At 38.8% G+C, this 24,362-nt stretch overlaps 1 protein-coding gene across 2 annotated transcripts in view; it reads right to left on the bottom strand.

Annotated features, from left to right (window-relative positions):
- The window catches only part of ATP9B (ATPase phospholipid transporting 9B (putative)), a 133,506-nt gene extending 109,489 nt beyond the window's left edge, over positions 1-24,017 (bottom strand). For both annotated transcript variants that reach the window (XR_014795342.1, XM_084887978.1), the window contains exons 1-4: positions 23,752-24,017; positions 16,673-16,846; positions 8,211-8,361; positions 5,476-5,589 (exon numbers count right to left, since the gene is read on the bottom strand). Coding sequence is in view for 1 of the 2 variants with exons in the window: in XM_084887978.1 (XP_084744104.1) it covers positions 5,476-5,589; positions 8,211-8,361; positions 16,673-16,846; positions 23,752-23,873 (561 nt within the window). In the remaining variant the exon portion in view is untranslated. The remainder of the gene's footprint in view (positions 1-5,475; positions 5,590-8,210; positions 8,362-16,672; positions 16,847-23,751) is intronic.
- Between the last annotated feature and the right edge of the window lie 345 nt (positions 24,018-24,362).

Genomic DNA, 24,362 nt, shown 5'->3' with positions numbered 1-24,362 from the left:
ACAGATCCCTAGTGGATGTCAAGGGACAATTAAGTTTGGAGGAGTCAAAAGTTATAGATTTTAGACTATGTGGAGACCTAATCTCTGTGTTGTTCAGGGGTCAACTGTGTATAGCTTCTAAAATATAAAATAAATGAAAATAGAAAAAAGTAACAATAAAATACTATAAAAGGAATATAATACATGGTAATAGATTTCTAATTCATACTATCTTTAAGACAGTTTTTAAAATTCACATAATAATATGTAGAAACCCAAAGAAAAAAAACAATCTTCAATAAATCTATGAAATAAGATTTGGAACATTCAAGCATTCAAATACCAAATTAACAAAGACTGACAGAAAACTCTTACAATTTCTGCACTTAAATATTATTTCTGATAGAATAAAAGCATTTCAGAAAACAAAACAATTCCCAGGTATGGCACTTATCATGATCAATTTCCTCACCTAGAGCAACATTGTTCAATGGCATTGGAGAGTACAAGTACAGTCAGTGCTTTCATTTTTTAGGTAAAAACCTGAATAGATTGATTTGATGCTAAGTAAAACTTTTATGTACTTATATTTCTGGTATTTACTGAACTGTACCCCTCTTTATGCAGTCACCCTGATTGCTCGTGTGGGGCTCTAATGCTTGTAGCCCAATGCTCCACTCATCCATGAGCCATCACAATCTGAATCTTCAAAGTATAGCCATCACCTATAAATAATGCCATGACTCCTCTCCTGTACTCATCCATTACTGATAACCAAGCGCATGTCATGCCTCCGACATATGGGCCTGGCTCAGACCCTCCTCTGGTCATACCCACAGCATCAGTCTCCCACCTCCAGCCTCATTTCCCTCCAAATCATCTTTCACATTACCGAACTGTCTTCTATAATATAAGTCTGGCAAATGTGTGGCCAAATCCTCCTCTTGGGATGGGCCCCAGCAATTCACTGCCCCAAACCTTTGACAGCTCCCATTGTTCATGGTCCATTTACTAAAGTACAACCTTAAGAATGGACAGCTCTCTAGCCTCATCACCCTCTTCATGATGCCTTCTCCTCCAACACCAGAGAACTGTCCGTAGTCTCCTGAAACACCTTCATGTATCTCAGCTGGTCTTTGCCAGGATATTTCCAGTAGTTACAAAAAGCACTGTTTAGAAAAGTATTCTAACGTAGCTTTTGCAATCACTGAGGACATGCCCCATCTGCAGAGAGGGAGGCAGGCAGAGTGCAGCACAGATTTGAATAGCCCCCACTGAAGGTAATGGCTGATGAACAGAGTTTGACCCTCATCTGCCATAAAATTAACTCCTTTAAAGTATACAATTCACATTTTCAGTAATTCAGAGTTATGCCACCATCTAATTTTAGAATATTTTCATCACCCCCCCCCCAAAAAAAACCCAATAGCAATCACCACCATTCTCCCCTGCTCCCAGCCTGGCAACCCACTAATCTACATCCTATCTCTATGGATATGCCTCTTCTGGGTGATATGTTTAGCATTTTCTATGAAATGCCAAACTGGTTTCAAAAATTGCACTACTGTTCATGCACTTATTGGTCACTTGCACATCTTCTTTAGAGAAACATTTATTCAGATCCTACATCCACTTTTTAACTAGTCATCTGTCTTTTTATTGTTAAGGTTTAAGAGTGTTTATATTATTCGGATACAAAGACTTTGGTAGTCATGTAATTTACAAACACGATGTTATAAATGTTTTCTCCCATTCAGTGTTCTTGATGGTGTTCTCTTTCTTGATGGTGTTCTCTGATGTATACAAGTTTTAATTTTGATACAGTTCAACTAACTTTTTTCATTTGGCACTTGGGCTTTAGTGCCCAAGAACACAAAGATTTAGCTCTACATTTTCTTCTTGAAGTCTTATAGTTTTAGCTCTTTCATATAGCTCTAGGATCCATTTTGAATTACTTTTTGTGTATGATATGAACTAGGGGTCCACCTTCATTCTTTTGCATATAGTTGTCCAACGGTCTCAGTACCATTTGTTGCCTAGTGTTTGACGTGGGACTGTGAGGGGTTGATTCTGTTTCCTTTACATGCTCCACCCATTCCTCCAATGCACAGACTTGTGAGAAAGGGTGGACAAGAAAGACATTCAAGTCAGACTGGAAATCAGAGTCATCATGCAGGGCTAACACCTACACAGCCTGTCTGGCTGCCATTAGGTACTAACAAAGTACCAGGAGGATACTATACTGTATATGGAAGATGCAGTTAAAAATCAATCCATACTTTCTCTACCTAAAAATCTTTTCATGGGCAACTCTTGCCCACCTTATTTTGGTAGAAGTATTACAATATATTTCGTTACTCTGATTACACTAGTTTTGTCTAGAAGAATTGTTCTGAAAGCTGAACAATATGAAAGGTAATTTTCATTCTGATTCAATAGTATAATAAAGTCACTTTTCAGTTAATTTTTCTATTGTATGGGAAAATACCGTACAATAGAATTAGTTCAGAACAGAAACTAGTAAGTAACACTGCCAAGAGTAATTGGAAAAGAAAGATTATTAATTAGATTACCAGTATTTCAGAAACATCCCAACACCAGAGAGCAGAGGGACTGTCTGAAGTAACTGGCTCCCTATAAAATTAGTGGACGTCAGACATAAGATTTTATAACCTCCAGCTATAAAATGCTTTATGCTTCTCTTGTGGGTTTTTGCCTAGGAGAAATACAGAAATGCTAACTGATTCCTTTTATGTGAGTAAGCTTACAGAAGCTTGGAGCAGGAAAAGAAAAGATTTACAACCTTTCGTACACTATAAGGCCACATACTATCCCAAACCCCAGACACCAATTACAAAACACAGGTAAAGAAAGAGCAAGAACTCAGGAGCTTATGAAGAAATCCCCGTGAAGATACGTACTTCATTTGTTAAAAAAAATAAACAGTACTTTTTCAATGAGACTGAAATGTGCATCAGGAATAATGTACAAGTGGAATGATCACTACTACAAAGTCTGTAACTGTGGAAAATTAGAAACAACCAAAAGCCTCCTTTCCCAGGAGGATGAACAAATACTTGTGATAGACTCATATGTTGACATACTTTAGAGGGAGAAAATGAATGAGCTAGATTTGTGTCGGTGTGGATCAATTTTCTAAACCAATGTTAAACTAAAAAAGCATATTACAAAAAGATATATAGAATAAGATAAACTATATATAAAAGTATTAAAGCATGCTAAACAATATTGCATATTGTTTAATGATAACAAATGTAAGAGCTAAAGTAAAGAGATATATAGCAAGAATAATCTCAGGTTCAAAATAGAGGTTAATTTCAGTGGGAAGAAAGGTAGAGAAAAGGAGGAATAAAACTTCCTCCTAATGCAGGGGTCCTCTAACTTTTTAAAGTGGGGGCCAGATCACGGTCCCTAGAGAGCTGGAGGGCCAGACTATATGAACTACTAATTCCTACTGTAACACCTCGGCTGCGCTCACTGCCCAAAAAACCTGGCGGGCCGGATCAGACTCCTCTGCGGGCCGCATGTGGCCCGGGGGCCGTAGTTTGAAGACCCCTGTATGGCTACTCGGCTTCACCACCAGCTTTTAAAACTGTAATGTAAGTGTAAGTGTTCTTCCTGGGCATGTGTAGCGTATACAATGACAGCTCCCTGTTCACTGAGGATAAAATCTGAGCACCTGGAGGAGCAGACCTTCCTGGGGGGACCCCCTCCTCCCGGCCTGCCCCTATCTCCTTTCCGACCATAGTCCCAGGTCCACACCCTCTAAGTCTACAACCTCCCTCTCACAGGGACAAGCATCCTGCAGCCCTAAGACCTTTCACAACTGCTATTCCCTCTGCCTGCATACTCTTTTCCCTGTTCTGTGCATGGCCCACCTGCTCCCTCCTATCACTCCTTCAGAGGGGCCTGCCTTGACCACCCTATCAAAATAATTTTATCATTCCCAGTCCCCTTATATTTTCTTCTTCACAGCTGTATGGCTACTACTTGGCATTATATATTGATTTAAATTGTCTTTCTCTCCAGATCTAAGCTCTGTCAGGAAGCAGATAAATAAGATCTATTGTACCAACAATGCTGAGACTAGTGCTGGACATAAACAAATTCACTATTGGATGATCAAGGAATTGTGTATTTTTACTACCCATGTTTTAACCCATTCTTTCCCATTTATTCTAATATATGTAACTTTAATGTTAGCTACACAGTAACACAGTATTCCAACATATTCATGACACACAGCAGAGTTGAAGAGTCCATTGTTAGAATATAATTTTTTAAATAACTTTTTCATCAAAAATAATCACAGACATGGGAGGGCGGCTAATGAAGGGATAAGGACAAATATGTAATACCTTAATCAATAAAGAAATTTTTAAAAAATCAGACATTCTTTAGACTTTGTGACTGATCATTATTTCTTTGGGATAAATCGCTCAAATAAAAATGCTGCATTCATCTTTAAGGCCTCTGGCGTTATTACCAAATTATACAGATCAACATCTTCACTGTCAGCACTGACATTGCCTTCACTCTCACCAATTTAGTCAGTGGAAAAGATCTATCCTGTAATTCTGCATTTATGTTACCTACACAGTGACTTTCATTGCTCTCATCCACCTAGTCCCTGTGAACAGGAACTGTAGCAGGATGGGACTTGACTCAGCATGTCTCATAAACCAGAACCCATCTATCTTCAGAATCTGTGAGGCGTGGGCTCTGCAGATCAGAGCTAATAACCATGAGTACTCTGCTCAGATTCCAGTTCTGAGGGCAGCAGTGCTGTGGTGGGAAACCTGAGCCCTGGTCTGTTCTTTCCCTGAAGGAATACTCTCCCCCACCATGTTTCCTTGCCAGTATGACACTGGGTGTCTGCCCCAAAGAGAGCAAATTAAAAGCAGTGCATTTTTCTAGGTGAAAGGAAGAAATTATACATTTGTCTATATAAGCTGAAAAACGATCAGCAAATAGCATAAAGTTATTAAAAACAGCATATGTTTGAAATGAGAATACCCGTTAGGTATTATTTGCCTTTCAAACATTTTTATGCACTGAGCTGCCAACCAGAAATTGTCTGGACTCCATCGAGATACCTGAGAATTGTCATTGTCAGACAAAGGTAAACACTGCCTAATTATTAGTACATCAGGAATTACTGAATAGATCTCACATGTCATTTCTAATAGCTCAGCACAGAAGAGAGCTAGGCAAGGGGACAGGCCTGCTGTCCCTGGGAAGATAAACAAGGCCCAATAGAAGCCCTGCCCCACAACCAGCTCTGGAACTTCTGCCCAAGGCACAGCTGTGAAGGACTTAAGAACAGAACTCTGTAACATCTTTTAATAAAAGTTCAATGATACATAGCAACAATATCAGGTTTTAGAAAATCTGGTCTATTTATTAACCATTTCAACTCTTAAAACTATATTCTAGTTAGTAATTTAACTTAATTTCAAAAATCTTTTCTTTTACCAGAGGAGCCCAGTAGGTGTAGAGATAGCCTATTTTCAATGCTGGTACAAACTGGGAGCAGGAGACTACCAGAAAATAGAGATTCAAGAAAAACTTGAATTGTTCATACAAAACCTAAAAAGGAAAAGAAAAAATTAACAGTCTCTTCAAGGAAAATCTTTAATATCTCATTAAATAATTAAAATCAGCACAATACCTGACTACATTTCCATCAAACAGTAAATACATACCTTCTTGGATTACAATAAATTTAATGATTTTGACATCAGCTTTCCAATAACTAAATTATATTAAAAAAGATAACGATATCCCCAAATCATATTTAAAATAAACTGATAAAATGACCTTTAGAACATTCAACCATGTTAAAAGTGTCCTCAAAAACCTTTTGATTCCTGTGTGCAATTTTCCAGTTTTCTACTCCACTTCTGTTCTGTGACTCTTTATATGCACAACAAAGCAAATGAGAGAGAATAGCCTTCCCAAAGTTAGTAAGTCAGCAAATACACACATACAAATGTGTATCTTGATAACAACTCAGAAAGTATTATAATGGAAAAGTCCTGTTAACCTTAGATTTATTAAGTGGTAAAAAAAAAAAATGAAATATGAATGTGGATATCTGGGTAACTTTACAAAAATTGAGTGAACAAGCAAACATACACAGGTGTAACTTTCCTCCCCAAATCCCCTAATCTCCTGGAAGTATTACACCCCTTAAGTATAAAGAAATGATGAAATAGAAAGCTGTGAAAATCACAGGCCAGTTTTCAGGGAAACAGCTACCTATATATTCTTTACAGTCCCCGGGAGTTGATATCAACAGTACTTTCAAATATAAAATAAATACCATCATTCAATAAAATTTTAGGAATGCAAATCCTGCAACTTTTTGTTTTTGCTTAATTCAAATTCCTTGTTTAAGGAAGAAAACAAGATCTAGTATATTAATAGATTTCTATCTGCAAATTCTCAAAATAAGAGATTTAAATTGAAAATCAAATGGAATAAAAATCATGTTTATAGATGAGAATAATTCCCATATCACATTGCAATTACAATGAAACTTATCACAAACTTGCAACTTGCAAATCCAAATACCCTTGGATACCATTAGTTATGCACCTTAGAAGATATGGAAATTTTAACAGAGCAGAGCCATAGGGTAAGCACTTATTGTTGGTTTAAAGAATAATGAAGTTATCTGTATCATCACACAGACGAGCATGACTGAAAAATCGGTTACATTGTAACACATTTTGTTCATAATCATGTTCAATTGCTGTCTCAAAATGTTTGGAATCATTTCATAAATTAATCTCAGCAGGACAGAAAGCCCTTTTTTCCCTCAGTGGTTTCTTTAAAATCTGTTAGCATAAATTATACCTTTTAGCAATTCAGAAATTGCCATTCATGCTAAAAATGGAATAGAATTCCTACTGTGCAATTATCAAATGTTTCTAAAATACTACGTTTTAGATGAAAAGACTAATTTAAGAGACAACCTAAGAAAAAAATCATTCATAGAGTAATAGTTGTACAGACCCATCAACAGGTACCTTTGGGATACAGCATCCGGGCAGGCTGTGTGAATTTACTGGTAAAAGGTAAGCTGCACTGTTGGCTTTAAACCTGAATATCTACTGATTATCTACTGACTGAATCTGGTGATCCTTAAGAATATATACAATGCTTAGCCAATCTATGAGTATTTAATAACTTAACCCTAAAGAGAAAACAGTAGCTTCATTAAAGATGAGAATATGTACCTGTCTGAAAAATACTTTGCATTTTATTGTCCTGACAGAGATCAGTCTTTTAATTGGAGCCATTAGTTTTGTGAGTTTTAATAAATGATCAGCCATTATCAAGCTCTTGCCAACCACTGAATGGATGGGTAGATGGGTGGTGGTGGGGAAATCAATGCCCACATGAAATCAGCATGATAATTTAAATGAAAACATGGAAGACAAAGCAGTCCTCATGTCACTTAATCAAATGATCTGCTTGCAAAATAGCAAGAGAGGTAATACTTAGAACTTATCAAAAACTTTGATATAAAAATATAATCAGTACCAGCCTCATATAACTTAAATAAATCTGTCATTAAAATAGGGAATAATGCACCAAAACAAAAAGTATTCAACTATTTAGTATTCTAAACATACATAAACTCAGCATTGTAATTTAATAAAAATAATAAAATATTTAAACTTTATTATTTAAAATTAGGATTAACACCTAACTAAAGATAACTAATGATATAATAACAATAGAACAAGGTGTGAAACTTATAATGTGAAGAAAGTAGCTATAAATGCTAATAAGCATTTTGTTTCTGAGTTATGTACTTGAATCATGTTATTTTAACTGTGAAGTTCATTGGCAGGCTTTAAACACTATATTCCACTTTCCCTCCAAACAAATTCCCAGCCAAACAAAATGTATAACTTACTTTCTGATAATTTTACTTAGCTTTACTTGATTAATTCTACAATTAAATGTTTATCTATAACTGAAGTCAATAATCAAACTATAAATTTTCTTCAATTAGACTCTGTGATATATCCATTAAAAATGCATATGAATTATTTAACAATTTGAACAGGGTTGAAAAACAAAAAGATATGACACAATTAAAAACAGGAAAAAAAATTTAAAAAGAAAAACAATGAAAACAAAGGAAGCTAGTAATCTCTGATATGCAACCCATTTTCAAGAATTAATAGTCTTACCCCAGGTAGAAAGGTAAAGACATTGTATTTTTGATTTTTGATGGAATTTCTGGGATGTTTTTCTTCACACTTCTCAGGATGTCCGAGCCACACAGTGCGAGCTCTCAGCTCTCTCTTTCTCTGACAAACATTTATCAGCCAATCGCAGCAACTACATGAAACAAAAGATATTGTGGATGCTTTTTAAAATTTATCCTACATATTTATAGCCAATAATGACTGCTTTCATATTTATTAGGCACTGGTAGCATATCTAAAGCTAATCTGTAGAGGTTTGCTTAAAATAGGTCAGCCATACTAATTCATATCCTATATAATAAAAGGCTAATATGCAAATCGACCGAACAGCACAATGACCAGTCACTATGATGCGCTCTGACCACCAGGGGGCAGATGCTAAAGGCAGGAGCTGCCCCCTGGTGATCAGTGAGCTCCCATAGGAGGAGTGCCGCTCAGCCAGAAGCCCTGCGCCAGGTTCACAGCTGGTGAGGCACAGCAGCGGTGGTGGGAGCCTCTCCTGCCTTCGCAGCAGCACAGGAATGTCTGACTGCTTGCTTAGGCCCACTCCCAGGCCTAAGCCACCAATCAGACATCCTCTGAGGGCTCCCAAACTGTAAGAAGGTACAGGCCGGGCTGAGGAACCCCCTCAATGAGTGTGTGAATTTTGTGCACTGGGCCTCTAGTTTGATATAAAATACTGAGAGAGACTTGTGTAACTGTGTATGACTTCTAGAACCTCAAGGAAATTATCTTCCATGTTTAGACCTGCTCTTGGCCAAATAAAACTATTAACATTCTGAAGTGGCCCATACTTCAAGTGCTAAGGAAAGGTTCGCTGTTACTGGTGACACTCAGTACACCACTCAGTGGTTCTATGTGACCTCCTCTCCATGTAATCAATTTTTTCCTCTCTTAAAAGATGACTTTTCTATTAGCATTAATGTAAAATAAACACTATGGCTCAATTCAGTATTTAACATTACTGAGATGGTTTAATGATAATGAAAGCTTGACTATATTTCCATGCAGATATCTTCATCTTAGCAAAAAACACTTTAATTCTAAATCAGTTCTCACTCCAATGCCAGGGTTCTGGGAGCATGAGCACTTCCCCTGCCTGGACACACAACCATTATTTTTAGGGGTAGTATAAAGTTTCCAGTGGATAACCTTTTAAAAATACTTCAGAAAATGATAAAAAGTAGCAAATTCATCTCTATTAAGAATGAAATAATTGTGAATTTAAATGTCAGTAGTAACAGTGCAGTTTAATTCAAATTTGCAGAACTTCATCTTTTAGATGTAGTCAGGATTAGAACTGTAAATCAGCATATAACACATGAATTGTAAACTTTGTGACAACAAAGATCGAAAGCTAATGTGAAATATGTGTGACAATGGCAGCCTTAGAAGATGTGGCTGTAAAATGAGGTTGGCAAATTGTGAGGTAAGCATAGCCTGAAGTCACTGCAGGTCCTTCGTGGCGGGGTACATGTGGCGGAGCTCAGTCACTTCAGTCACACCATATTACTTTTAGGATCTGAGAACAGATGTGTATATAATCATCAATGGTGGCATCCTATAGCAGGGAACATCAATGTGTTTAAACTGAAATCAGTACCTCCCTACTCTTCTATCTGCCCAGTTCTTGACTGTGCTCAGAAAATCTTCAGTCTGAAGAGGGATTGGAGCATGGCTATCTCGGTATCTCGTGGCCCAGCCAAGGAATTTGCTCGGAAACACCCCTCCTTCTCACCCACCTCCTGCTTCAACTTGAGCAGGTAAGGAAAAACCCAACTCTGCAAGGACAAATTTCTTACCATTGTCTGCCATCAGACAATAAATAAATAATAAGTCACAACAAATGGCATCTCCACACATACAATGTAAGTTCAAATCACCAACAGTATACATTAGGATATGAGTAAAGTGATTGAAGGTTGTCAAAACAGTATTCCACTTTACTGGTTTGGGGTTGGAGGGTGCTAGTCAAGTACATTGTGGTAAAATGCTGGTAATATTGATCTTATTCATGCTTGAATTAAACAAAAATTTAAAAAGACTTCAAATAAAATGAAATAAGCTTCCAACTACTATTTCTCACCTTTCTCTCTAACTCCACCACCTCCTGACACCATGCACCCTGCTGCTCACTAGAGGTCTCTCCTGAGTTTTGACCCCACAGCTAAGTGCTCAGGAGGGCTCCTTCCCAGCTCTGCAGCAGCAACTCCACAGTGCAATCTCAGACCCTGTTATATGCATGTTCCTGTGCACAAAACCCCACAGTTACATTACACACGTGGCACATCCAAGTTACCCCGGTTATGACGGGACTTTTTCTTTCTTTTTTTTCCCCCTTTTTTTAAAATATATTTTATTGCCAAAACCGGTTTGACTCAGTGGATAGAGCTTCGGCCTGTGAACTGAAAGGTCCTGGGTTCGATTCCAGTCAAGGGCATGTACCTTGGTTGCGGTCACATCCCCAGTAGGGGGTGTGCAAGAGGCAGCTGATCGATGATTCTCTCTCATCAATGTTTCTAGCTCTCTATCCCTCTCTCTTCCTCTCTGTAAGAAAAATCAATAAAATATATATATAAATTGAACCAGGACCTTTCAGTCTGCAGGCTGACGCTCTATCCACTGAGCCAAACTGGTTTCGGCGGAACTTTTTCTTAAACTGTGGACTGAATCAGAGTCTCAGATAGCTGCCCATTAACTGCATAGATGCCACATCTTACATAAAAAAAAACCAGAGGCCAAAGGGATATGATTCATCAAAGACAAGCACCGAGGGGTGGCAGAGCTGACCCCCTAGCTGTGTCCTCCCTGCTCTCTAACAACAGTTGGGTGGCTTCTGCTCATTCATAGGCTGCTGTCCTCAGCATCAGACAGAACAGCAGACAGTCAACAGATGATAATAATAAATGAACAATTTATAAGCGAGAACAAGTCTCACTGGACATTTAACTACGGAGATCCTGGTCTGTTTGCTTCCTCGTCTCAGAGGCACTGGCGAGGGGAGAGCCGCACATTGGGAAACCCTTGCACAGCTGCCACCCTCAGCACTCAGCAGCTCTACTGCCACTGTCCTGCCTCCAGTGTCACAATCAAAGGTCTCCAACCTTACAACACCAGTTCTGCAACAAAAGCCTACATTCCTACTCTTCCCAGAAAGCAGCCATTAACACATGTGGCATTTTAATGGGAAGTAAAATTAAGTAAAATAAAAAGTCCAGTTCCTCAGTCACCTGAGCCATATTTCAAGTGCTCAATAGCCACCTGGGGTAGTGACCATCATACTGGACATCTCAGGTCTAGATTATTCCCATCGTCACAGGGAGAGCTACTGAGCAGATAGGTACAACATGAGATACACGCTTCCCTAAGCACTTCAAAACAGCAAAACTCGTCTAGGAATGTGTTCAGATATGTTTGTTCTGAAACACATAATTACCTAATTTAATTGTTTAATGAACAAAAATCAGACAAACATAAGATGATATAGAGGACAAGCAAAATACATGTTTGAAAAAATATAAAAGTTAGGAAATGCAGATTTTATAGTTTGTGCTGTTATTAACATATTCTTCTATAGGTAGAAAGCTCTGTAAAACCATCTTCACTAGCAAAAGAAACTGATCCACCCCCCACTACCTGTCCATCCCCCACGCTCCTCCCCTGCTAATTCCTTACGTCTCAAATTTTAAATTAAATACCAAGGGCTAGAAACACATACATTCAACAGTTCATTAATTTTTTCCTCTAAAACCCTATATGGAATAAACTAAGATTCCTATACTTCTAAAATATAACTCAATTATTCATAACACTTTGCGACTAATAACTATAAACAAGTAAAAATGTTATTTCTAATTATTACCTTTAAAGAGACAGAATCAATGATGGTCAAGGAGCCATGATCAAATCCTACACTACTTCAAAAAATTAAATGAATACACAGGCTTAAGGTTTTAAAACAGGGTAATAGGGGCAAAGTAATGTGAGTAAAATACGTTGCCAAATACTGATAAATGAGAGGGAGAAAAAAGAGAAGTTTTTGAAAGAAAATAACCAGGAACTTTACGTAATAATGTTTTTATGCTGCTAAATAGTTGCATACTTTCCTGCACCCCAAATGTGTGGCAGATTAACAGAGCATGTAGAGGCCATTTAGAACTAGGAATAATCCCAGCACTTGATATCCCCTCCCTTCACATGAAAACACTTTTTTAGGGATGAAGTGATTTTTGATAATAGTGGAATGGAAATCTCGTGAGAAAACTCTTATATCCTCTTGAACCACACACGTCTGTGTGTGCTTCACAATTTTGCACAGGAAGGACAGTCAGAGTTTCTGAAGACAGACAACATAAAAAGTATTTCAATGTGGCAGAGTTGGAATTTTTGCCAAATAATAAGCCTACTCGTTCCTGGAAGAAGAATTCTAAAATAAATTTTACTACCTGCAGAGTCTACAGAGATACAATGAAATATTTACAACTCATTAATATTAGTTGCAATCTACCTGAAATATTTACAACTCATTAATTATTTGCTATCTACCTTATTGCAATGTTCACCCACATTCCCTCCTACAATTAAACTAAATAATTTCATGTATCTTCTACTCTTTGATCCATCACCTAATAATATTAGTAACATCAAATTTCATCATGCCTGGTATTTAGGATATTAAAAAGCAGAAAATATTGAAAACTAAAAATTTATAATAAAGAAAATAAGATCTAAGTTGCTAAATATACAATTTGTTCTGTAAGATGCAGTTTTTAATTTAACAGTTTTTCAGTACAGCAGATGCCTACTGAACATGAAGAGTGTGACAACATCTCTGGTCATCGTGCCACTTCGATCAGCAGTCACCAACCTTTTAGACCTCATGGACCATCAGTGGTCCTCAGACCACCGGTTGGCAATCGCTGATTTAGACACCTGCTAAGATAGCTCTTCCGCATGATCGAATCTATTAAGATTAAGAGTTTTTCTGCTGCTAAAATTTACATTTTCAAATATGCTCTTAATATTTGCCTTAAAAAAAGAAATGTGGCACAAATAAAACCCAAAATTTAGATATGTTCCATTTGGTAAAAATAAAGACTATAAAAAAACAAAAATAATTTTAAGTGTATTCAGCACTGTGAAGACTGAAAACATTAAAAGTCTGTAATTCTTGGCAACTATTGGGCAGTATGGGAAGTACCATGCACCCTGCCCAACACTGCTCCACTGACCCCCACCTCTTGACAGCCAGCTCTGTGAGTGCTCAGGGTCTCTGCTGATGGACAAACAGTAATAAAATTATGCTGGGTTCAATATAAATGCATGGTTAGTGATTTCCTTTTGTTAATTATTGATGATCTCTACCAAAGCATGACCAATTTCCCCATTTTGTTAGTCCTCATCTGGGCCCATCACTTCCTCACTCAAATGAGCCTATGTTCCAATTAAGGGTAAGGGCTGGGAATTGTGTGTGGGGAGTATGTGAATACAAAAAGCAGCATTGATTTTAGTTTGAATTTATTTCAAGATAAAATTTCAAAAGCAAAGATAACACTAAAAATTTGGTTTTCTGAAAAGAATAAAACTGACAATCTCTTATCAAGATTAATGGAAAAAAAGGAGAAAGACAAATTACTAATATTAGGAATAAAAAAGGTGACATCCCTGCAGAGCCTCATGAATTAACTAGATCAGAGAAATTTAAATATAAATTTGAAAATAGATAAATCACTTGAAAAGCACCAAACATCACAACTGACACAGAACAATTAAACAAAAAAATCTGTACAGTTCTACATCTGTTAGAGAGATTAACCCTAGAAATGAGTATGTACCCACAAAGAACATTCCTGGAATACTGGCGATTTAACTCAGAAAATGTTTTGGGCTTTTAAGCCATAAACTTATTAAACTAGAGGCCTACTGCACAAAATTCGTGGACTGGGGTGGGGGTGTCCCTCAGCCCAGCCTGCCCCCTCTCACAGTCTGGGAGACCTCAGGGGATGTCCTACTGACGGCTTAGGCCTCCCTCTGTGGGAGGTGACCATGCTGATCAGGGAAAGGCGCCACCCCCATGACCCTGCTACTGCTTCCACTGCCAGCAGCCATAGCCACCAAGGTGTTTACATCAACATGGACTCCAGTCCCTTCACAACAAAAAAAATGTCAACTTTCTTTAGGTATTTTCAAGATGTGTCTTTCATAGGATGTGACATTTCTTTCTTTCTTCTTTTTAATCCTTACTTGAGGATATGTTTCCATAGATTTTTTAGAGAGTGTGGAAGAGAGAGGAAAAGACAGAGAGAAACATCAATGTGAGAGGGATACTTTGATTGGCTGCCTCCTGCATGAGCCCTGACCTGGCCCCGGCCAGGGAGGAGCCTGTAATCTAGGTACATGCCCTTCATCAGAATTGAACCCGGATCTTGCAGTCAGCAAGCCGAGACTCTATTCACTGAGCCAAACTGGTTCGGGCAGGATCTGACATTTCTTAACCCCTCCAGCACAGGACCTTTGTTTTTGCTTCCAGGAGTGAGGTGGAAAAACCCTAGATCACCTTCGTGGATTCTTATTACCCAAGTTACCAAGAACACTGTGAGTGGCGGTGTACAGGGAGCTTAGCCAATGAGCAATCAGAAAAGGTATTTCCTCTGCAGCTCAGACGCAGAGGCCTCCCTGTGTGTGTCTGCTGGGCTGGGGGCGTGCTCTGAGCTGCGCTGGTTGTGACTGTTAAGGCTTGGAGCCAGTCATGATTGTAAAGGCATCCTGGACAAATTTGCACATTACTTCTTTTATATATATATTAGTATCACAAGTCAGCAATTTCTAAAACACTGTTTAGCCATGAAATTTCCTTCTTCATCTGAAAAGCATATAACATACAGAAAAGATGAAGATAAGGCCTATTTTAACTAGAAGCTGGTGAGGAGACTAAACCCTACTCAGACACCCCTCCTGGTTCCAATCCCTGAGGGATTCCTCAGTCCCTAGGATTCCACAGAATACAGCTTGAATACCACTTCATGAGTGACCCAGAAATCAAATAAGCTTTAAAAACATTTGTTTGAACACATCTAACAGGATAATGAAGAGGAGGAGGATGAACAAGATGTTTCTACAATTATTTATATCCCTTTTATGGGCAAAGAGATGCAAGTTAATGATCATAATGAAGGCACTGACTGCAAACCTTGAACAGCAAAAAGAGTAAAAGCTGTAACTTATCTGAAACACTCAACCCAAGTTATGACAGCATGGTCTCTGAGATCCTGCCCTGCCTGTCCCAGGGGTGTGCAGTACAGTCAGTGGCAAAGGCATACAAGGTATTTTCACATACCAATTCTACACAGATTTCATACATGTCACACACAACATCGGTTTCTCTCAACCACCAGTGGACTAGTTTAAAATATAGAAGTTCTTATCTTAATTTCTTTCTGGTTTAAATGAACAGAAAACTCTTATTTCAAGCCAAAACATTTAAGTCAAGAAATATGCATAGCTACCATGCAATTAAATTCCATGTCTATCTTTTGAAATGGGAGTACAATTACAGCTGGAAGAGAAAGGACACAGTTTATAAATATCAATATAGTAATAGAACTAATTGTACCACATATTAATTACAAAATCACAAATTTTCTTCTCTTTTAAACATTAAAACATCTGTAAAGTACATCATTTTCTAACCACTATGCTGTACACTTGAAACTAATACATAATAATATTGAATGTAAACTGTAATTGAAAACAATTTTTTAATTGCTAAAAAAAAAAAAATAATCTCACAAAAAAAGTGAACTTGGTTTTTCATGTCTTTCAGATCAGTGCTGCTTGGTTCTGACTAATGTACTAATACTCTCCATGACATCATTTAGAGAGCAACTTCCTTAGTTTGATTAAAAAGATAAGTATGGCCAGTATGGCTCAGTGGTTGAGTGTTGACGCATGAACCAGGAGACTTTGGTTCAATTTCCACATGCCCTGGAAGTGGGCTCAATACCCAGTGTGGAGCATGCAGTAGGCAGCTGATCAATGATTCTTTCTCATCATTGATATTCCTATCCCATTCTCTATTTCCCTTTCTCTCTCTGAAATCAATAAAAACATATCTATATACATAAGAGCCCAGTGACTGAACAGCAGAACAACCAGAATGACTGGTCGACCAGTCACTATGATGCTCACTGACCACCAGAGGGCACTCAATGCAGGAGCTGCCTCCTGGTGGTCAGTGCACTCCCACAATGGAAAGTGCTGCTCAGCTGACCAGGATGAGAGGTGCTCCTACAGCGGGCTGATCCCTGCACGCCATGCCCCCCACCAGTGCACGAATCCATGCACCAGGCCTCTAGCTTAAAAATAAATATGGTAAAAACTAATCTTATGTGTAATGTAACAATGCAGCTTGATGCACAGAAAATTAGGTGCCAGGGGCCACACACCTGGTGCAGAGGAACTTCCACCCTCCACAGATGAACCATCCCAGACCTCGTCTTCTCCGCATGACCCTGGCGCGTGGCAAAGTGTGGTAATCACTCTCATCATTCTCAAAGCCTTCTTCAGACATCATTAGTGGCATTTCATCCAAATGGGCAGACTCATCTTCCAGCTGGTACCTGGTTAAAGATAAGAACAGATCAGAGAAGAATTTGTGAAGATGCATTAAAAAAACCTTTTTTTTAGTAATGTAAATAAACTTTAACCATCAATTCTGACTATCCCATAAAAACTTTAAATGTATATAAGATTCATCTACAAAGATGATCACCAAGCTGTGCTGTTTAAAAGTATACCCAAAAAAGTGTGTGAAAACTTTAATATTGATGATTAGACTTGATATCATATTATCACTAAAAACAATAAAGTAGAAGACCTTTTGCTGAAAAAAAGTTTGTTAGAAAACAATGCAGTCATTTATTTGCACTCCTCCTTTGAACACATCAATGCACCAATCAAAATGAGCCCCATTCTGGTCTCTTCACACAATTCTCCACGAACAACTCCAGTTACTACCAATTGATTACAGAATGGCTTGATCACAGTAGTAATCATTTTAGATAATTTAGGCAAAAAATTATATGATCTGTGTACAGGCCTAAAACAGAATGTTTCCTTTTAAAAAATCCCTTTTTTCTTATTCTCTGTATAACATGACTTCTTTAAAAACACTCATTGAGGAAATGAATATTTGTACAAAATATAAAGTTCAAAACATCATTTAAATATATTACCCTCTATAAAAAAAAGGGTAATATGCAAATAGACCAAACGGCAGAACTGACCAATCAAAATGCAATATGCTAATAATATGCTAAGGTTGCTCAACTGCTTGCTATAATGTGCACTGACCACCAGAGGGAAGACAGTAAACTGGTCCACAAGTCACTATGATGTGCACTGAAAAGCAGGGGGCAGATGCTCCGACTAGTAGATTAGCTTACTGCTGGGGTCTGGCCAATTGGGACTGAGCAAGAGGGGCCGAACATGCCCTGGAGCCCTCCTTGGCCCAATCGTGAACCAATGGGGTCCCTCAGCTTGGCCTGCACCCTCTTGCAATCTGGGACCCCTGAAGGATGTCAGAGTAGGTTTCAGGCCGATCCCACAGGTCACTCCTCTTGGGAGGGTGCCAGACGCAGGGCTCATGGCTGGCAAGCACTGCTGTGGCAGCTCAAGCCTCTCCTGATCGGGATTGATTGGGCATAAGCCCACAACAGGCATAGTGGGGCTGGGATGAGTGGAAGCGGCAGGCGGTACTGGACTGAGGGTTTTGGCCCAATCCCTGCAGGCCACCCAGAGGGACCCCCCACCTGTGTACGAATTCGTGCACCAGGCCTCTAGTAATGTAATACATACATACATACATACATATATATATATATATATATATATATATATATATATATGAGACTTTCAGTCTTTTTCATTAGGTTCTTCTGAGACTTTCAGTCTTTTTCATTAAGTTCTTCCAATTACTGTGATGCATTAGGGAAAGTCACAATCTTATTCATCTCAATGCTGAAAAGCAGCCCAGTGTGTCTAAAAGATGCTGAGTATGAGCAACATCACGGTTAGTAACCTGGCCTTCAGAAACAGAGCCTTTCCACTGACCAGCACTTTATCCCATTTCCAAAGCAATTTTCCTATTGTATCGAAGATTTTACTTCAGTATTTAAAAACAATAAGATGATGAATAATGTATTTTTTCATAGATGGGCTAAGCAGAGAATCTTAAGTGTCTCTGTTGCCTGGTGTCATACACACTTAATTGGTTTGTCACTCAAGAAAAATCAACCTTTCCAGCAATTAAGTATAATTCTGAAAACATTTTAAGACAAAAACAATGTGAACAAAGACGACAGAATGAATGATACCAAACCCAAGAGTACTGCCATATAAGAAATGAAGACAGCTACCCAAACTGCTGGCAAAGGTTTTAAAAAATTAAGGAATTGTTAACAAAATACTGAAGTACTGGGAGGCGCATAATTTATGTGTATCTAAGTGTAAGTAGGTCAATATAATAACTAGCTTATAGTCACATTTTTATCTTAAATATCTAACAACTTTGTTTCCATTGTGATGAGAAACATTTCTGAAAAGTAAACTAATATATAAGGGAGGATACATTTAATATATATCTAATGCTTAAGTTTTCTTTAAGAAAAATAAACAATTCCCCATTTGCCTGCATGTTAGTAAAGCAAAAAACAAAAGTGCTAAAAGGAAATGTTTGTTTTCTTTATCAAATATGGCTTCAAAGTTCAATTATGTCACTAATGAGTCATGAATAAGTAGCAAAACCATATGAACTACCAGAACTCTCCCTCCCATAGCAGCAGAGGAGCTAACCAGTTGAAGAGTAGGTAAAGAAAGAAAGAAACTGCCTGAAAAACAGGGTTTGACCTTAGTAGAGAAATCAACAACAAGAACAAGAGTCAGTCAGCCCCTCAAACTGAGAGGGGTTGCCATGTGAATTGTGCACACAGTAACCTTGGAGCTATTGCCTCCTCTTCAAAAATATTTTGTAAGAAACTTAAATACTAATTTCATTGAGGCAAACCTCTAAACTAGAGTTAATGGAGCAATATCTAATATTATACCAAACAGAAATTTTAAGACACTTGGGCCAGTTAGCACAAGACAGTTGCCTAAAACTCTGATGTTTCCAATTACCAACTCTATCCACATGAGCACACTGTCAGTAATAGAAAAAAAGGGAAACATTTCTATTCTGGCAGGCCTAAAGAATGCCATAACTTGAGTGAACTAAAGACACACCTTAAAGAAAATTTTATAAATCTTAGGATATGTCTCTGATTTTGAGGTATCCTGGGCCTGAGCACTTTGATGAACCCTGTCTTAAAAAATCATTCAGTACTTTAAAAAAGCTTTTCAATGGTAAACCATCAGAGCAGAAGAAACGTTTCACCTTTACAACGAGTAAGATATTTTTAGATCCTCATCATAGTTATAAAAATTATCAAGAAAATTGTGTAGACCCTCAGAATGAGAAAACAAGCACTTAAAAATGTGTTTTCCTCTACCAATAAATATTTTAGAGATAACCAGACAACAGACATCTGTTCTCAGCATGAATCTCTTTTAAATACTAAAGTTTAACTATTATAACACTGCAAATACCTCTAAGCAGGGCCAAGAGCCACACTACAAAAGAAGCAAGGAAAGGTGCAACAGACACCGGCAAACAAAATCATGTCCAGTGTCACTCTTTCTTCAGTCACACATGCAAGATAATTTGAATGACTCAGGTACCATAAAAAAGGAATAAAAAAAATCAAATTAATAAATATCTTACATTTAACTCATGCCATCACAATGCAAAAGAGAAACTAATGCCTCACATACCTAACAGAAAATGATCTCCTTTTTAATATGTTTTTTTTTTTATTGATTTTTAGAGAAAGGAAGAGAGAGGGATAAAAAAATATAAACTAAGCATATCACAACTACAAAAACCACACTTTTAAGGTAAGTAGATTATGAGTAAAAAGGTAGAAAATTATATGCCAACATTAATCAAAATAAAGCAGGAATGGTTATAACAATGTCAGAAAATATAAACTTCAGAGCAAAATTATTACAAGAGGCAGACAGGGAAATTGTGGTGTCCTTGTCAGTCCTTCAAGAACAAAAAGCAATCCCAAATATGTATGTACCAAATGACAGACCTGCAAAACAAGTGAGCAAAAACTGATAAACTAAAAGGAGAAACAGACAAATTCACAATTACAATTAGAGACCTCAGCATCCCACTCTAAACAACTGATAAAGCAACCAGGCAGTAAACCAGTAAGACAGAAGAACTCAACGCCATTAACTAACAGGACCTAATCAATATTTCAGAATATTTCACCAAACAACAACATAATACACTTTATTTCCAAGGACTTTTGAATTCTTATCAATTTAGACCATATCCTGGGTCACAAAACAAACTGCACCATATTTATAAGTGAAATCACATGAAATATGTTCTTTGACTACAAAGGAACCCTATTAGAAAAGATATTAATAAGACTCACATTCTCCTAACATTATTGATAAAATATCCAGGATACAATTGAAAACCATCAGTCACACTAAGAACCAAAACACTCACCATGTGAATCAGAAAAGACAATCAACTGATGCCAAAAAAATAAGATTAACTTAGACACTGAAATTCGGTTACAGCATTTTAAGCTGAAAACATAAAAGTGCTTTAACAATCAATTACAGATTCTTTTGAAACAAACAGAAATTATAAAACTGAAAAATACAATACTAAAAAGTAAATATTACTGGGTGGAATCAACAGTAGAGTGAAGATGACAGGGAATGAATTAAGGAACTTGAGAACAAATAAACAGAATTTACACAATCTGAACAATACAGAGAAAAGAGACTGGGGGGAAAGCCTAAGGGAATTATGTAACACTAACAAAAGATCCAACTTTTATAGCACTGGAATTCTGAAAGGAGAGGATTAATAGTGGAAATGAAGGAATAATGGCTGAAAACTCCCTAAATTTGGTGACACAAAAAGCCAACAGGTTCAAGAAGCTTAAGGAATGCCAAACAACATCAATCTAAAGAAATCTACACTGAGATACATCATAATTAAATTTCTGGAAACTAAAGACAAAGAAAAAACTTGAAAGCAGCCAAAGAGCGAGAGGACACATTACCTACAGGAGAACACCAATTCGAATGACAGCAGACTTCTAATTAGAACCATGGAGAATGGGAGAAAGTGAAACAAGTTTTTCAAGAGCTAAGAATTGTCCACCAGGAATTCTATATCCAATAAAACTATCCTTCTGGAATGAAATAAAAGAAATTTCAAGATTGGCTATAGGAAGTTCTCCCAATGGAAAGGAAATAAAAAGAGAATCCTCGAACATCAGGAAGAAAGGATATCAGAAAGAGCAAAAGTATGGGTACATACAATGGACGTATAAGTCACATTTGGTGATTTAAACATAAAGGGTTACACCATCTGATAATCAGGACACAATTTTAAAATAAATTTTTATTGATTTCAGAGAGAGGAAAAGAGATAGAAACATCAATAATGAGAAAGATTCATTGATGGGCTGTCTCCTGCACGCCCCTTACTGGGGACTGAGCCCACAACCTAGGCATGTGCCCCAGTGGGGAATTGAAAAGTGACCTCCTGGTTCATAGGTCGACAATCAACCACTGAGGCAGGCCAGCCCAGAATTCATGACATAATTTTAAGGTGTTGGGGGGAAGAGGGAGGGTAGGGGGAAGAAGGAGGGTAAAGGGACCAGAACGAAAGTCAGGTTTCCACACTTCACTCCAATCAGGAAAATAATGATACTAACCCACAACAGTGATAAGTAACATGTATATTGCAATGCTCAGAGCAAACAAAAATTATTCAAAGACCTACACTCAAAAACACTGTCGAGATAACAAAAGAAGTTCAAGTAACCCAAAGGAAGGCAAGAAGAGAAACAGAGGAACGAGAATCAGAAAAACAAATTAAAAAAGCACAGAACAGAAAACATAATAAAATGGCATATTTACACTGTAACATTCAGATAATAACCTTAAATGACCCAAATGCACCAATCTAAAGACAGAGACTGATGGATGCAATAACGGAAAAACACAATTCAACCATAAATTCACTTCAAATTCAACAATGTAGGCAGGCTGAAAGCTAACACCATGAAAACATCAATCCATAAGAAACAGGAGTGGATAAATTAGTATCTAGAAAATTACCAGAGACAAAGGGGAACTTTGCACACTAAAAGAAATCCACCTAGAAGACAAAAGGGTCCTAAATGTGTACACACCAAATGATGGAGCCTCAAAAATATGAAGCAAAGACGTGACAGACCCAAACTGTTATGGTAACTTATAGTAAAACAGGTAGCATTATTTCTAGATAATGATCTCCAAAAACCAACCTCTTGGATTATCACTAATGCACTCACTTGTACAGATAACAGAGGAAGGAGAAATGGTACTTTTGGCCCAACACTGAACAGGGCATCTTTCTAGGTTCTTCCATAATCCTCTACAATCCCATGAAAAAAAAATATCATTCCCCATTTACCTCTGAGGAAATCAGGGCTCATTTTTAAATAAGGTGTCTGAGATCCGTTAGTAAGCACATGAACAGAGATTTGATGAAGCTCTATATAACATGTGTAATACCCTTCTCCTAAACAAAAATATATTCTAAAATCGAATCCTAAAGCAAATGGTTATTGAAATCTGTGGTTTTTCCATCTGTGTTTTCAAGACCAATTGCTTCTATAATTCCTAGGGAATACAATTTTAGGAACTACAAAAGGCAGTATTTTCCCTTTTGAAAAGTTTCTGTTTCTAATTACTGTATCATCTGTTAAATGTAGTAGTCTTCTCTTTGGGTGAGGAATAAATATGAGTGAAAACCAAGTAGAGTATGAGACTTCCATTTTAAATCAAAGGTCTGTACGTTTTCATTCTAAACTAACTGTGGCCCCATGAAACAGCTTAGCCTTTCTGGGTCAGTTTCTCATTCCTAAAAACAAACACATTTGCTGACAGGAAGTACTTTGTAAATGCATGTTTAGCGGTGTACTTCGTAGAGTGAAATGTCTTTCACTTTCTCTCCACATTTGTGAAAACAGGTGACTCTCCATTCAGTAAAAGTGATATCGGTCGCCGTCACAATTTGTGAATTTCGGACACTAACAGCCTGGGTGACCAGCCCTCGGGCCTCTCGTGCGCGTCGCCCTAGAGATCAGCAGCACCAGCTCCCCTGGATCGGACTCAGTCACCTCTCCCTTTGGACCCGGTGCCCAGGGCATCGCCGGGGTCAGAGCTGGGGGTCCGCCTGGGCCTGACGCCCCTGAGCGCTTCCGGAGTGGGGGGCGCCCTCCCGGTGACCCAGTCACACGGCGCGGCCAGCGGCGGGCCCCCGGGGGCAGGTCCACCGCAGCAGGGCGGGCGGGCGGGAGGGAGGGGCTCCGGGGCGGAGAGAGGAACGGGCCGTCGTTACCTGCTGGGCCGCTCGGCCCCCGGCCCGGGCCCCACGGCGCTGTAGTAGGCCGCGCGTTTGCGGTTGGCCACGGCCGCCGCGGCCGCGCTGCGCACCGGGTACAGAGGGATCTGGTCCGCCATGTTCCGGCCACCACCTCCCCGCCCCTTCCCGCTCCCCCTCAATTCGCAGCCCTTCCCGGCCTAAGCTTTCAGTTCCAATCCGACTGAGGCGCGGCCGGCCCGCAGGCCCTTCCCGCCGCCGGCAAGTCCGGGCCGGATGGCGTCACCGCAGGTCGGGCACTGATGACGACACCACGCGGCTGGAGCGCTAGTGGTTGGCGGTGGCGATTCGAGGCTCCGCCCCCTGCTTATCAGGCATATTACGTCACCACGTTGCAAGGGTGTCAGTGGAGGCGGCGTAGGGGGCCTCCGCGTGTACCCCGGTTCGGCAAGCTTGGATCGCGTGTTGGAGTCCCGTCTGGTGCCACTGGGCTGCAGGCTCCTGCCCCCAGGACCCTCCCTGGAAGCCGGTGGAAGGCACCACGCGGGGCTCCCGCTCACCTGGGCGACCCGTCTGCTGGAGGTAGAGGCCGATCCGCAGGCGCTTTTGTACCGGCATCCTTGCTGGGT

The sequence above is a fragment of the Pipistrellus hanaki genome (genome assembly GCF_964339955.1).
Source record: "Pipistrellus hanaki genome assembly, chromosome: 6".
In the NCBI taxonomy this organism is placed as follows: domain Eukaryota; kingdom Metazoa; phylum Chordata; class Mammalia; order Chiroptera; family Vespertilionidae; genus Pipistrellus; species Pipistrellus hanaki.
This window is presented reverse-complemented; position numbering and strand designations above follow the sequence as displayed.